The sequence below is a fragment of the Berghia stephanieae genome, chromosome 9 (assembly GCF_034508935.2).
Source record: "Berghia stephanieae isolate SIO BIC M18660-M18661 chromosome 9, UCSD_Bste_1.3, whole genome shotgun sequence".
Taxonomy (NCBI): Eukaryota; Metazoa; Mollusca; class Gastropoda; order Nudibranchia; family Aeolidiidae; genus Berghia; species Berghia stephanieae.
In genome coordinates, this window is record NC_088368.1 from 19,404,006 (window position 1) to 19,421,328 (window position 17,323).

The following is a 17,323-nucleotide window of genomic DNA, read 5'->3' on the forward strand; positions in this document are numbered from 1 at the left end:
CATTGACAAGTGTCTGAACACTATGGGCATACCTGTCTACTTGAACATTTCAAAATCAGTAGCCAACACAAAATTCATCAGTAATAAATGGTACAATTGTAGTAACACTCCACCAATTAACAACAAAAACAGCAACAACAACAACAACAACAAATTTTTTTTAAAATACTGCGTATGTGGTTATGTGGTCTAGTGGTATGACACTCGCTTTCGGATCTGAAGGTCCTGGGTTTGAGCCTCGCTCGGCGCATAGTTGAGTCCTTGGAGAAGTCTCTTTACTCACATTCTCTCACCGTACTCAGGTATAAATGAGTACCTGGCTGTAAACAGCATTGTCTCTGTCCGAAAAAATTGTATTATTGACTAACAGGCGTTGTCCCGTCCTACATGTTAAATGTTGCTGTTGGTCATGGACCCCTTGTAAAGCGCTTTGAGCACATTTAGTGGATATTGCGCCATATAAAGCTCAATTTTATTATCTACAACCTTCTATACGTAAAATAAATGTTGTTGACCTCCACCATTACGAGCTGGCAATCGACTTCTAAGCTATCATGGGCGTGAACTGAGCAGTAGCCTTTATAACTTTAAAGGGAACATTTTTTTCTCTCTCTTTTGATAACTGTGGGAACTTAAAAGAAAAAAAAAAAAAGTTTCTCTCCAACACTACGACCAAATTGCTGTGAAATCAAAATCCGTAATATTTCTCTTCCATTTCCGTATGTCAGAAATTGTTACCTAATTTCCGTAAGAATTACGGACGATCCGTAAAAGTAGGCTGGTATGCACTATGCCAGCCTATTATCCAGTCAAATAATTACTCATTCCTTATCCTTTTAATGGTTCACAAAAATGAATATGTCAGCTTAAAAAAAAAAAAAAAGAATAAAATTCTGAAATGGAATAATTCCGGTTCAAAACCTTAGTGACGATTTAAGTGTTTTTATAATTAATTGGCTGAAGAAAGGTTTTGAGCCCAATATGTTCCCAGATTGGTATTTTGCTTCTTTTTAATCTGTTATCAGTGCTGATGGTGACAAAAAAAAGAAAAAGTAGGAAAATGTTGAACAGCCCCATTTTTACTGCACTAAACCCCCACTTTTAGAGCAATTGAGATGATAGACTATCATTGATACTCTAGCTAACCTCTGGAGAGTCGGAAACTGCACCTGTGTGTTCCACCACACATCAACTCTCTCGTTGCTAGCACATTGTTTCGAGTAAATGTAATTTGTAAAAGGAAAAAATTCCTCCTCAGGACTCCAAAATCACAGATTTCCGCAGATCCGGGGAAAACCATCAGCACTGTGTTATATTATTAATTTTTGTGCATATCTATTTTTACAGTCCACAGCTTCTAGCAACGTATTAATCACGACACAACTTTCTCTCATTGCAAGCACATCGTTTCGAGAAAATGTAATTTTAAAAAGGAGGAAATTCCTCCTCAGGACTCCAAAATCGCGGATTTCCGCGGATCCAAGGAAAACCATCAGCACTGTTATATTATTAATTTTTGTACATATCTATCTATTTTTACAATCCACAGCTTCTAGCAACGTATTAATCACTACACAACTCATATAATTACCTGTTTTGAATCTCAATGATGACTTGAAGGCCTTCATGGTCTCTTTTCACTTCATTTACATACAGAGATAAGTCCTGGACATGGGGTGGAAGAAATTGTTTTTTTAAATTTTATATTTTTAAATTGTATTTCAAAGAATCATAAACCATGAATAAATTAATAAAGCAGGTTATTATCAGATAAAATCCTCAAACCTTAAAAGGTATTTTTATTTCTGTAAGTAGGGAATGTTTGTTTTTGGGGCTGTTTTCTTTCTTCTTTTTTTTTCCTTTTTACTTTCAGGATGCTATTTCTTTTGGTATTTTTCTTTCTTACTTTGTCTGGCACCTTCCATACACACTTTTGTTCAGTACTTTATCTTACACTGGGTGCCTGCTCCTTAATTTCATAATTTGATATGCATGCCCTCTCACTGGTCTGGACACACTTTCAATAAGACTAAAGAAGAGTTACATCTAGTCATTCTTACCTGCATTGCTTCCAATGCTCTCGTTAAACCATCTCTCTCTGCACTGGCTTTATCTGTGTTTTTTATCAACTCCTGTTTAGAGTTGAAGGTAGGAAAATACGAACAATTATATCCATCAAAGAGAATTTTTTTTTAAAGGATATGGAAATTTATATCACAGAATAGTTTTACAAGCATTGCCGATGTTTGTTTGTTTGTTTTTAAGGGTTTTACGGCGCTTGCAACACATTAAGGTCATATCAGCGCCAGTAAAAAAAAGTAGAAAAAGGGATAGTATTAAATTCTAGAATTACGATTAAAGCACCCAAGAAAAAGTAAGACAAAGGAGAATTAGATCAAATAGGGAACGCCCAACTGTGATTTAAATTAAATACTATCTTTTAAATATACACTCACAAGTTCGGACTAAAGGCAAGAGGTATGGACTATCTCAATTTATTAAATTAATATATAAGGTGTTGCTATTGGTTCTTGGCTGTATATTTTTACATATTTGTACATTTGCATAAATATATATGTATACATTGTCGCAATAGATTCTCAACTTTGTGTTTATACATTTTTATGCATGCCATGTCTGTAAACGAATTTCCATTTTTTTTTTTTGGATGAATAAAGTATATATTATTATTATGAGTAAGCAAGGATGGTAAAAAATAAACCAAATCATACCCTCATTAAGAGATGATACTTTAAAACCCTCTGCATGGGGACATGGAGGAGATCACGTAGACGAAACTTGCCTTTGTTAGCCTGACATTCACACTCCTAGAACCAGGGAAAGAGTTGTTTTTTTAGTGGATAGTGTAAATGTTGCTGCTCGAAGCTCGAAGAAATAAATAATAACGTGAAGTTGAATGTAAGCTTCAATTTAATTACAAAAACAGATCAAATGAACGTTTCGGGTTTCCCCTTTATCAACAAAACAGGATGATTGAAACACCACAGATGAATGAGATGATGTAGTAGTCATTAAGACAACCACATCATCTCATTCAGTGTTTCAATCATCCTGTTTTGTTCATAAAGGGGAAACCCGAAACGTTCATTTGATCTGTTTTTGTAATTAAATTGAATCTTACATTCAACTTCACGTTATTATTTATTTTTTTTAATGGAATAAACTTGAAGAAAAATGAATAAATATGTTGTTTTTTTCTTCTATTTATTGAGAGTGAGGGGAATATTTTTAATTTTCTATTGTGCAACCCACCTCAATGAACAGGATGAAGAAAATTCTATTTATCGTCAAAATAATCATAATAATAATAGGTTTTTCATAGTACTAAAAAATATAAAAATTACAAACGAGTAAAAAATGTTAAATATTGTAAAAGGATTATTCAAATAATAATAATAATAATATAACAATAATAATAACATAATAATAATAATAATAATAATAATAATAATAATAATAATAATAATAATAATATAATAATAAATAATAATATTAATAATAATAATAATAATAAGGATAAATGTGACCTGTCGTGTCAAAACGGGATTATGCCTCAATGAACTGGATTCTAAAGAGTCAAATATTATCAGAATCTGATAACGTAATAAATCATGGTTTTGAGCACTCTAAAATACTCATCCAAGTTTGAAATCATTGGCTATAAATTCAATTTTCCACACCTTAATCATCTCCACATAACAATAAAACCCTTTGTACCTATGAAGAATTGGGGCAAAAATAACCTATTTGAAAATTTGACTTAAATATACAATGCACACACCTGTATTTTCAACCGAACCATTTCTGTCTCGCAAACGCGGTCAATGGTTTCTTGAGCTTTGGGCAAGTTAGAGCAAAAATCTCCGTATATCAACATTTTACTTTTACTTTGGACAAACACGTCGGCCAGTCGAGGGTGGCCATGGTTGACTGCCTGGAACAGCTTGTCATACAGGTCTTTGTGAACTTCAAGAAGTTCCTGAAATGACAAGAATACATAATATTAAAAGAGAAAAAAAAAGGCATGTGGGATACAAACTTCTAAAAAATAAAAAAATACAGAAAAAATATTTTTAATCAAGCCATAGATTCTCAACTTTGTGTTCATACATTTTTATGCATGCCATGTATGTAAACGAATTTCCACTTTTTGGATGAATAAAGTATATATTATTATTATTGTTAAAATTAACTTACCGGGATGTATGCAAATATGATGTCCATATCCAAAGCACTTAACACATCTTTAAGAGGTTTGATAAAATGCTGGAAATAGATTTTTATTTTTAAAATATTTGTAAAATTGAATGTTATGAACAGAAAAATGCAACAAAACACATAAAAGACTATGACTACGTCAATTTCTAGTCCACTGAATATTGAATTTAAAATTGTTGAAAATGTTTTAGGAAGAAAAAAAAAATATATATATATATATGTGACCAACTGCCGCAACACAGTACTGTGTCAGGGTGGTTTGAATAATGAAAATTGAATTTACAGAGAAGTTTATGTGACTTTTTTGAGTTTATGTCATCTATTGAGGAAGAATGAATACTGTTTCTTTTCTTTTTTTTTCAAGTCTGACTCTTCCTGACACAATACAAGATTAAGGCAATTAATATGCTTCAACAGTTGTCACGTCACTTCCCTCATAATGACGCATGGTAACTTAGTACTGGCTCTAAACTATCGGAACAATGGCGGATGCCCTTATGAAATATTTCTCCGACAAGCATAAAAGCGTATCCAGAGGAAAAAAAAAACATTATAAATCTGATCGTGTTTTGACTTTTACACGTTCTGATGACAAAACATATGAAAAGTCCTAGCCAGCATGAAGTATAAAAAGTACTGATTTTCTTTGTTTAGAACCGAGATGGCCGCAATGTTGGTGGGCGACGTGACATCAGACTATTGAATCCAATTAAGGCCACATAGTCTTTAGCTTAAAAACAATCATCATCAATCTCTCAATTTGAAACTGTCCTTAATATTTTGTTTTCCCCTTGAGGGAGACCAAGGTTCAAAACTTTGTTTGTTGTTTCTTATATTATTTTCTTTCTTGCTTTTTCTTTTTTTATTTCTTATTTTTTATTTGTTTCTATGTATGTGGATCACATTTAAACCCCCTATATTTTCTTTAAATTTCCAGAGATGCCAAACTACAAGAATCAGAAATGTGTCATTTGAGAGGGAAAAAATGTGCAATTTTCTCACATAAAAAAGTGTAATCCAGTGCAGTCCCAGTTTCATGAGTAGTAAAATTAACACCATTCACAGTGTCCTGACAGTATAATTACAGAATAACTACAAAGTTGGCCTAAAATATGGAATTTTCCAAGATTTCAATATTTGTCACATTGCTTTATTGTTTAAGTAAAAATTAGTAATTTTCGTAATAGCTGGCATTACTGCATTTCTAATTATTATGCTGGGTTCATTACATAGAGATAATCAATTGAAACAAAAGGAAGAGCATTATCTACATTATGTGTGGCTATGTGGTCTAGTGGTATGAAACTCACTTTCGGATCGGAAGATCCTGGGTTTGAGCATCGAGTTCGGCGCATAGTTGAGTCCTTGGAAAAGGCTCTTTACTCACATTCTCTCACCGTACTCAGGTGTAAAATGAGTACCTGGCTGTTAACAGCGTTGTCTTTGTCCGAAAAACTGTAATATCGCCTAACAGGCGTTATGTCCCGTCCTACGTGTTAAATGTTGCTGTAGACCAGGGACCCCTTGTAAAGCGCTCTGAGCATGTTTAGTGGATATTGCGCTATATAAATGCTCAATGCTCAATTACATCAAAATACTCACAGTCTGAATCATTTCTAAGGCCTGTTTGTAGTTGGCCTCTGTGTCCAACAATTCTTTGATACAGTAGTCCCTTTTGCTGAGTGGCTCTGAACTACTGTTTGCCTGAAAGGGAGACAGTGACACAACAGATATACAAATCAAGTATTCATCATGATCAAGAAGAAGAAGAAGAAGAAGAAGAAGAAGAAGAAGAAGAAGAAGAAGAAGAAGAAGAAGAAGAAGAAGAAGAAGAAGAAGAAGAAGAAGAAGAAGAAGAAGAAGAAGAACATTTTTTAAAAGAAGAAGAAGAAATCATATTTACATCGATCCCTCCCCAATTTGCATCAACTCACAAACGAGCCAAATAGTACATACAGTAAATTTACTATAAGCAATAAACAGAGGAGGACAAGAGTGGTTCTATTAATACTTACAATGGAAGCCCTGTCACGACGGGGGAAATCGTGTCGTAGTAGGTCATCGTAAATTTTCTCCTCAGGTTGATAGACTGTGTCATAAATTTCATCCTGATCCTCCAAATCATTTTCTCTGAAGAGAGAGGCATGGCACGATTACTTGTAAAAACATTAAATCCACATATAATACAGAAACAATTGGATTCAATAGTCTGATGTCACGTCGCCCAGCAACGGCTGCCATCGTGGTTCTAAACAAAGAAAAGCTGTACTTTTTATTCTTCATGCTGGCTAGAATTTTTAAAATGTCTGTGATCAGAATGTCTATAAGTCAAAACAAGATCATATTTATAATGTTTTTTTTTCCCTCTGGATACGCTTTTATGATCGTCTGAGAAATATTTCATAAGGGCATCTGCCATTGTTCCGATAGTTTAGAGCCAGTTACTTAGTTATCATGCGCCATTACGAGGGAAGTGACGTTACGACTGTTGAAGAGTATTAATGGCTGGTTTCTCCAAATCTTGGTGCGTCGATTTTCTTACTTTTTGAGATTTCCCCATCCACGAGCTTATTGAAACTGGCACAAGAATTTCCCGAGATTGATATGAATTTGAAGGATAATCATGATTTAACGATAGACTGGATGTGAAATTTTATTTAGGGGGAATAATCCTCAATATGTCAAAAATTGGTAACACCCGATATAAGGAGTTTTGGAAAACCAGTCTTCACTTAAAAACAGCTTTACATGTAAATAATCAACTGATGGAAACTATGGACTATAAAAAAAAAAAAGAAAAAAGAATGGAATTAAAATGAATATGACAGCCTTAAAACAGAGCAGATTACATAAGGAATATTTACGACTCAAAACCCTTCTTCAGCCCCGCCCCCCAAAAATGGTGATATGTGATGTACAGAATCCTGAAATTTTTTTTTTTAGAGGATAGGAGTAAGAGTGTTGGCTGAAGAGGTGTTCATAGAAAGCAGATAATAGTCCTCTCAAAGGCCACGGGAAAGTGAGATAAAGGTGGTTCAGGGAGCTGAAATTTGTAACTTAAGCAGAAAACAAGGGATCGGACATCCCTCCAGAAAAAAAAAAAAAAAGAAATCTAACACCAAGAATGTATTTTGGGCATGTTTTCAACTCTGTGTGAACAAACTATAATATTATGCTGAAATATATGCAATCATATGATTCATTATGTCAATGGCTGGGAAAATGAATGTTTCTGAATTAACTTACTGTAAATCTCTACATAAATGTACATACCCAAATGTGTTAATAAATGAGACTTAGAATTAGTGTATATGTCCAATAAGGCTTACAACTTTAAAGATGAAAGCAATTCAAAATGAGAAGAGATATCACTTAATTTTTTTTTTTTTTAAATAACCTCAGGAATGGGAGACACCCAATGTTTGTCGTTACTTTGCCAATTTAGATTTATCTCCGTCTTTTAAATACGACAATAAACAGGTAGATATAGGGATATTGACCTTAAAAAAAAAAAAAAAACAGTAAATTAAAAAATCGAAAACCAAAAAAGAACCAAAAAAAAAACGTAAATTAAAAAACAAATAAAAACAACAACAAAAAAAACAATAAAATAAATTTTAAAATTAAAAATAAATTTTTAAAAGAATGAATAATTAAATAAACAAATAAGTAAATAAATAGATAAATAAATAAATAAACATATGTTTAAAATAAAACAAAAAATGACTTGATATTATATGACTTAATAATCCTGTACACTCTTAGATAGGGGAATATAGATAGTAATCATTGCTATCTACATATTCGAGAAGAGATATAAACTTAAATTTTAAACAAATTGGACGGATGATTCTCGTTTCAATTGATTCATTTATGTTTTCATAATAAGGCTTAACTATCTTCTTTTTTTTTCTCTCTCTCTCAAATTCCAATTCTACTCACAAGGCCAAATCCTGTAGATTTCCGTAGATGTCTTCATGGTCGTCCGCCCTTGCATCGGCTACGGAGTCAGGAGGGAAACCACTGTACATCGTGTTTGTAGTCAATGCGAATGGGGTTGTATTGAAGTACAGAGAAAGAGGAAGAGAAAAAATTTTGAATTATTTGTTGGTGATGATGCGCGGCAAACAATAGTGAATCAAAAATTACAAAACAGAACTGTGACAAACTAGGGAACAGGCACTAGTATAAAAAGTTATAAATAATCTCACAAAAGAGGTGCTGTGATAAATGGAAAACTCGTGAGTCAAAACCAAAATCAGAAAGCAAACAATATGAGGTTATGGATGTAAAGTATGCCTGAAACAAAAACAGCAACTCAAAAATGACAAAATCAAATCATACCTATAAAAAAAAACAAATCGGAGTTATCAATAGTTACAGAATCCTTCCATGAGCACTACTAACGACAACTCACTCGGCGGTGCAAAAGACAAATAATGACGTCAAAATGCCAGTCTTTTTGGATTTCAGAGTCAGGCTATAACATAACGATGGCTACGCACTGTTCCATGCACATCTTTTCACATTTTTATCACTCACCTTTTCAAATAGACAACTGCCTACAACCAGGCACAACTCATCCTCCTACAAACATTTCATAGAACTACAAATTTTGGGCTCTGCAGAGTTCAATTTTCTAAACTCAAAACTCAAAAGGAATAAGCTCATACTATACATAATTTTTTCCAGCAAGACGATATTTACAATTCAGCATTAGCTTCTTTTAGCTAGAATGAAAATATTACTCTTCAAAATTTTGTGATGTACAAAACAAATCTGAATAAGAAAAATGTTCATCGTATCGTAATGAATGTGATGATTTTCCTTGAGTTGGTAAGGAGAGGGTTAAACCACTCGACCACCTCACCCCCTTGAGATAGATAAATGATATACAGGTGATACCATATATGTAATATAAAAAAATATTTAACTGAATGTCTTTTTTCTAAACTTTGTGATCACTGAAAACAAGAATCACCTATAATTAATACGTGAGAATGTTAACCAGTTCTTGTTTGTTCTTGTTGGAGGAAAGCATTTCACATTAACTCACTCAATCCTAGAGATTTTTGCTACTTTTCAAAATTAGAAAAAAATGTATTATAAATGAGCATGTGCATAGTTCTATTCAACTACCATTAACATGTAAAAGCTGAAAACAATAGCTTTGATAATACGCCTATAATTTGTCTTAGAAAAATGTAATAAATCGGCATGGAGTAAAAGTAACCCGGGTAAACTATGAATAGAGTCAGTTTTAGGGTTGAGTGAGTTAATGCATTGGAAAATAAGATGATAGTTATATGTTTGACACCCTGTCAGAAAAGTTAATGTTTTGTTTGGCCCATATTTACTTTTCTCAAATATAATATAAATGGAGCTGCACCATAAGGTCATTTTCATTACAGTCGACACTAAATACATCACTATTGAGCTATTTTAGCACCATGATTATGACAAATAATTATTATTGTAAATTAAAAGTTAGCTAAACCTAATCCCTCCAGATGCGACATACAGTATTCATTTCATACATATTGTTGTATCCACCACACATCTACTCTTTCACCAGAATATTGTCTTGGTGTAATATTAAAATCCTTAATTCCCACTAAAAGCTGCTTTCCTTCTGTAAGTTATCATCAAAAATAAAATATGCGAAAATCTACAGATTTGCGGGAGATTGTCAGCATTGACGATCAATTCCAAAGAAACTGGTTTTTTTAAAACAAAATTTTGTTGCGGCTTTTCTAAATAACTTAATATCAATCTCTTTTGAACAGCCCAAAGTTGAGTCCTTGGAAAAGGCTCTTTACTAACATTCTCCCACCATACTCATGTGTAAAATGAGTACCTGGTCAATACCAGCCTTGTATCCATCGAAATAGAATTGTAATTTCGAATGTTAAGCCATGCTGTTGGCAAGGGACCCCTTGTAAAGCGCCTTGGACACGCATGCTCAATATTTATTTTAGAGGGGTTGGAAGTTGGGAGGTTTGTGCCGAAAATACAAAAACGACCTTTTGCCACTGGTTCAAAATCAAATGCTAGTATCAACAAACATCATAATATTGATCGACTGGATCAAAAATTAGTCCATGGTTACGACTGATAAAGACTTGAGGGGTGCAAAAGTGAATTTTCTTTGTGCAATACTACAAATCTCCATCAAATACACTCTCCAGTACATAGAGATATCATGCATTGTGTTATTTACTTTACAAAGATACAATACACAGAGGACTTGCACACCGTTTCAGTTTTTACAGGTAAGATCAAGGGCATGTAACTCAGGAAAGAGATTCAGGACTGGAAATTTTTCAATTTACATTAAAACATAAATATACAATGCATAGAGTACAAGTACATCTTTTCAGATGTTTTTATGGGTAAGATCAGTGGTATGTACACCAGGGAAGTATTCGAACTGTTGATTTTTTTTTCTAATTTACAGTAATTTAAACTGCAAAGAAGCCTAGATGAAATGGATTTTTTTTTTTTTTTAAAGAAAAAGAAGCGGAAAAAAATAGAATATAAAACCTTCAATTTAATTCACAAAGACAATGATATGAACATTGTGGTTTTATCCCTTTATCAGCAGAAGAGAGAACGAGTAAGAATATCAAGTCAAATGAGATATGATAGGAATAGGTGTTGATCAGACAAATTCCTAATTTCCTGACAAAAATAGTAGAATGCACATTCACAAAGGAAACAGGAAGTTGGGATCGTATCATCCAAAAAAACAAACAAACAAACAAAAATTAATTGCATGATTCTAACAGGACAGAGACATGGTAATAGTACTCGGAGTGCTGTGTCTTTCCAAATCACAAACCAGATATTGTGTAAAACAGGGACAGACATATGGCAAATATCAATTGAGACCAATCACCGAGAAACAGTAATATTTCGGAGTGAACTTTATGCAACAACAAAAAAAATAATTAATAAAATAAAAGAGAAGTTTTACAGTTAAAAAATAACCATATAGTGAAATTTTTAGCCTTTGACTCTTTTAAGAAATTATAATTATGTTAATTCTTGCCCAATGAAACATCCTAAAAACTTGACACACAAGTCTCATCAATTTTGAAAATATCTAGTTTTTAGCATTATGTTACCACTGACATAATACCATTTACAGATGATTGGTCATAAATACGCATGCAATCAAACACACAACGTCATCCATTACAAACAATTTGGGATTTTTTTCTCATTTAATTAAATCCAAAGTCCTTTTGTTTTGTGGGTTTTTTTTGTTTTTTTTTTGTTTGGGTTTTTATTTTTGCCTTTTTACGCAAAGGACAAAAAAATATATATATATTATAAAAACTAAAGATAAAAATGACACGATTAATAACAGGATAAAAAGTTGGGTTTCCACACAAATCATGACTTTGCTAACTGCTCCTTTGTTTCTAATAACATTTTTATTAGGATCTATGTGTAAACAATTTTTAAAACACCAGAACACACTCATTAACACAAGCAATGGTGATTGACTTTGTGTTAAAAACAAATCACAACAAAACCCAAATTCCAAACACTTCATCTCAACCTCTTGATTTGCTTTTTTTTTGTTTTGTTTTGTTTTGTCTTTTTTCTTGTTCATTAGTTTTTCCTCCCACTGTAAGAGAAAGGAATTCATTACCAGCCGCGTCATCAACAGCCTTCATAAGATTATTGGTCTTAGGACGGCCCCCAAACCATCCGTCATTTTGATTCGTCGTGTTATTCTTTTTATAAACTTGCATTCATGTCTCATTTCAAAATGAAGATCCTTAATCAAATTGCATCGCTGTCTACTTCACATAAAAAATTTTTTGTCACATATGGGTATCACAATTAATACTGGTTTCTTTTCTTATAATAATCAGTCGCATGGCGAAAATTTTTGTTTTGCATTTTTTGAAAGCCCAATGTCTCCTTAGCATTTTAATTTTATTTGAAGCAAACCGGGTGATTTTTCATGAAGTTTTGGTCATATGCATGGGCCTGGGTGGGAAACCCTAATTTTGAGAAAATCGCTTCCAAACATGACATTAAGTATAATAATTACCTTCATAAAAAAAATTAAAATAAAATATTTAGGAGTAGAATTCAATTAAAATATTTCATCAATATGTAGAAAAATGTTTGATTTTATCAATTTTGATGAGAACTCATTTTCCATAAAAATTGACCTCTTGACTAAAATTGTCAATCTCTCCGTTTGAATCTTCACTGACTGATTATCTCAAGACCACTATAATAGTTGCAGATGACTCATCAGCTTGTATTGTTTGCCATCCGTTGTGAGTTGTTCTCACTAACGTATTACGACTATAAGTTCGTACACAGATTGTGTTGGTCTATACTTCGATGGCAAGTTTGAACTCTTGGCCAGGCATCTATCTATATTTCATTGAAGAAAGGCATTTTATTGAAGTTAATTCGGAAAAAGTGTGGAGCAAGAACTTAAATATCAATAATGATGAGAAAAAAAAAAAAAAAGGATGGGAGAAGTGCTAATGAAAATGGAGGATAAAAATATCAAGGTGTAAGAGGGACCAACTCAGTACCCAATTGATACGACAATCGACAATCGAATATCAGAGCTTACCACGTATATTCCAAGATGTATATACATGTCCCCCCCAACCATATTTTTTCCAGTGTCAAATAACAATCAATAAATACATATATATTTAAGTTGCACAAATAAATAAATAAATAAATTTAACAAATCAATCAACAAACATGTTTTTGTGATGAATGGAAACAGAAGACACACAGTGTGATTGTTATTTACCGAGGTCATGGATTCAGGCAAGTGGCAGGTCAAAACTCAAACACAACAAGATTCGCATTTCTTTCTTTTTTTTTCTTTTTTTTTTTAGCACACGTCTATCAAAACTTACATTTGCATAAAATTTTCATCCAAATCATTATAATAAGATGCACTGGAGCTCTTGCGCCTTTCCCTCACGCCACCAACTATGTTCTGAAATCCTCTACAACAAGTACGCAATGTAAATAGTGATGATGATGATAGTAATAATAATAGTAATAATATTAATAATAAGAATAATAATATAATAATAATAATAATAATAATAATAATAATAAGAATAAGAATAATAATAAGAATAAGAATAATAATAGTAATAATATTAATAATAAGAATAATAGGTAATGTAATATCTGGATAGAACAAAATAATTTGTAAAAAAGAGAAATCTGTCCAAACAGATTACAAAACACTAATGATATTGATAGTAATAAAAATGACAACAGAGATGTCAACCACAAATATCAGAGAAACGTTTCAGTTGGGAGAAAACAATGTGTAATTTCAACATCGACAACAACAAAAAATTATTTTCAATGTGTAATCCAGAGATGTATATCGCTTATTGCTTCGCTTTGGACCTGCAGAGCCATTAGGCTGGAGCTTATCCCAGTTTCTACACTGCATGGATGCAACTAAGTTAGGCCAAAAAAGGACGAAATACATTCCCAACAAATCCAAAAGCCTGAAACTTATTTTGAACTGTGACCTACGGCCTCAAAACTGTCTTATAGATAGTTCGAAGTTGACGTCACTCAGGTCTTTGTTATTGTTTTTTGCCATCTGCGTATGAGTAATGCTCACTGATCTGTATTAACCTGACTATAAACGTTCATGGATACACACAGTTTGGTGTGTTGGTCCGTTATACTTCCGGATGGCAATGTTATAAGCTTCTTAGCCAAGCGCATACTATCTATAATAGGGTGATCTACAGGCAGGACAGAAAGTAAAAATCTATTTCAAAAAGCCTGAAATCCAGCAGTAAGCCGGAAATCTTGAACCCATGCTGTAGGTGTGAAATGGACAATAGCAATTATTTGCTATCCCGTGCATAGAGGACGTTAGTCTATTGCAAAGTACTTTGACCAGATCTAACAGCCCAAGCTACCATATCACTGCTGGGTGGACAAAGGGATCGGAAAAAAATTCTCGACTACACCCAGGATCGATTTCGGTCCCTTTGTCTGTGGGAAGTGAGAGCTCTACAAGTACAAGATCTATCGGGGACCCCAATTCACGAGTCAAATTGAACATTGTTCACAGTGTTGTATAATACAAGAAAAAAGATGCCTTGCCAAAATGCTTGACATTTCAAGATTTTCATTGGGTTTTTTAAAAATGTGTAATTTTTGTCATAGTTGACATCTCTGAAACGTCCAACAAAAAAAGTGATTGATAAATATTACCACAGTCTCAAATTCTTTCGAATACTTATTATATGTAGACAAGACAGTACTCATTTAGTTTTAGTACTATTTTAGTAAATGGCTATATAGAGATATCTATTACCCTCACATTATCAAATGTGACCCACTGTGTCAATGAACAAGATGAAAAGAAAAAAAAGGTCAAAATCATCTGAATAGGAAGATTTCATTTTTGTCAATCCAGTATTATGAGGGAATGAACAAGATGGAAAAAAAAAAAAAAGGTCAAAATCATCTGAATAGTGAGATTTAATTTTTGTCAATCCAATATTATGAGGGAATGAACAAGATGAAAAGAACAAAAAAAGGTCAAAATCATCTGAATAGGGAGATTTAATTTTTGCCAATCCAATATTATGAGGGAATAAACTAAATGAAAAAACAAAAAGGCCAAAATCATCTGAATAGGGAGATCTAACATTTTTGAAAGTGTGAGAAAAATAAGACTCACTCTCCTTAATTAGGTAAAGCTTAAACCTCAATTTAAATTTAAAGCATCGGGTACATCCCAACATAATACCTCTTTGAGATGATTCCTAGAAAAAGAGTGTTGATTCTAAAATAGTAACAACATATAATGACATCAAGTTTACAATAATAATTTGTGACATCAGATTATCAAGCATTAAATTTCATGAAAAATTAGATTCTTTAAAAAAAAAAAAAAAAGAATCACAAAAGTGTTTTTGGGGCATGTCTTTAACTCAAAGATGACGAAATCTGAATCAATTGAGGGGTAAAATAAAATATTTCTTACAATCTTTCATGTCAGAATTCGAACTTTGTTCCTAACGCCCACTTGCAAAGCGATTGGGAACATATCCGGTATTCCAAAAAGCAAGAGAGTATCAATTGTATAATCTTCCATGATTTCAACCCACACTTGATCTTTAATATTTAAGAACACGACACGATGATAAAATATTTAATTCTTTTTTAAAAACGACTAGATTTGTTCATTCCATACATTTCAAATGGTTCAGATGTATCATAGTACACTTCCTCTAAAACTGATGCCAATTGAAAACTAGATTCAGGTTATCCATAGCAAAAAGGTTGTTTTCCTAAAATTTGCAACCAAAATACTCCTTAACGACGTTATTTGGAAACACTAAGGAAATAATTTGTTTATATGTTTCTCTAGGTTAAATAATGAAAAAAATAAACCAAAAGCTGACGATCTAGTATCAAAATTATAGTAGATATTATTATAGCTTTTAAAATTAACAAAAGAAAAAAAACATGGACAATGTATTAATTTTGTCCACACTTTTTTAACTTTTGTAAAACTATTTCTGCCATTTTAGACTCCAATTGAAATATTTTTTATCATATTTTTCCCAATACCTGTGGTCATTTTTTCATATTTTTTCCAAAAAAAAAAAATCATTTTCAACATTTTCAAAAATCAAAAATATCAAAATTTAACATTCACCGAATATATGGAGACTTATCAAGCTAACTAGTATAGGGTAGGAAAATTCTGTTATTCCTATGACAATCATTTACCTGGCTACTCCATCTCTCATCTAGGTGAAGACGATATTTAATGACCTTCAACTCTTCTACTTTTATCATTTTCCCCCTATTTATTAAAAACTCTGACTTTCTGCATTTATCATATTTTGGTCAATTCCCATATCAAAATTCATATTTTGGACCTCAAAGCAAATAAAAAATATGAGAAATCATACTGTTTGGCAAGCTTGCAATTTTAATGGTGCAATATCATCAGTTTTTGGTTTATTTTTCATTATTTAAACCAACAGAAACGGATGGAAGCTATTTTTTTCCTTAGTTTTTTTTCTTTCTTTTTCAAATAACTTGGCATTGGTGCATTTTTATAGTTGCAGCAAATATTACATTCATGACCTTTAGACACAGCGTCAAATATGTATAACATATGAATTCATTATCACAGCAGACGTCTAAAAAGTCAGAAGTTTCCACATTTATTATACCAAGCTCTAGACTATATTTTTTAAATGCCTATTGGGGATGGGCAGACATCAAGTCCACTCATGACATCCTGCCTCAATACATCAGGATTACCAAGACTTAGAAAACTGAATATTTCGACTTAAGTATGAAATTAACAGGAGATTCATATGTTTTATAAAGCGAGCTCGTATTGCATGAGATATTGGTGCTATATAAATGTACACTATTGTTATTTTTACCATTATTATTAATGTCGCAAATTGTAAAAAGCTAAAATAGTGTGATTTTATTGACTTTGACATAACATACAATTTTCACAACAAATTTAATCCCAACATGGAACCATTTTGAGATGGCTGGTCACCGTAAATAGAAAAAAAAATATTCATTCATTCACATCTCAGATTTAATATCATAAAATAACTTTTTGATTCCTTACCTATATTTACATTGAGCTAGATCAGTCTTTGACAATCTGGACAAAGTATCGAGGACCTGAGAGAATTGGTTTAAAAGAAAGAAATATACATATTAATAAAAGTAATAAAAATCGACTTGATCGTTTAATATAAATGCATTCTCAATTCAGTGTGTTATGGCCTACCGCAATTCACTCTTTAATTCTCACAAAAACTGTTCACTATAAATTTAACTAGTATCCTAGGATATGTAAATTCTTGCAAATGTCATCTACACTCCGCAACCCCCTTTCACTTTCATATCTATCTTCCTCTACTTCCAAATAATAAACGAATTAAGAATTTTTTACTATTACTCATTTTCTTCTCGATCTAGCTCATATTAAAAATGTTCTATGATTACATAGTTGAGAGGAAGATTAACTAAGTCAAGATCAAATGATATAACATTGGGC

General features: G+C 32.3%; 1 protein-coding gene across 1 annotated transcript in view; it reads right to left on the reverse strand.

The window, feature by feature from the left end:
• Window positions 1–17,323, reverse strand: part of LOC144979821 (guanine nucleotide exchange factor VAV2-like) — a 132,752-nt gene that overhangs the window by 113,417 nt on the left and 2,012 nt on the right. The window contains exons 3-12 of the mRNA XM_078926963.1: window positions 16,889–16,944; window positions 13,149–13,241; window positions 8,182–8,262; window positions 6,255–6,369; window positions 5,842–5,943; window positions 4,219–4,287; window positions 3,803–4,000; window positions 2,733–2,828; window positions 2,061–2,132; window positions 1,592–1,665 (exon numbers count right to left, since the gene is read on the reverse strand). Coding sequence (XP_078783089.1) covers window positions 1,592–1,665; window positions 2,061–2,132; window positions 2,733–2,828; window positions 3,803–4,000; window positions 4,219–4,287; window positions 5,842–5,943; window positions 6,255–6,369; window positions 8,182–8,262; window positions 13,149–13,241; window positions 16,889–16,944 — 956 coding nt within the window. The remainder of the gene's footprint in view (window positions 1–1,591; window positions 1,666–2,060; window positions 2,133–2,732; window positions 2,829–3,802; window positions 4,001–4,218; window positions 4,288–5,841; window positions 5,944–6,254; window positions 6,370–8,181; window positions 8,263–13,148; window positions 13,242–16,888; window positions 16,945–17,323) is intronic.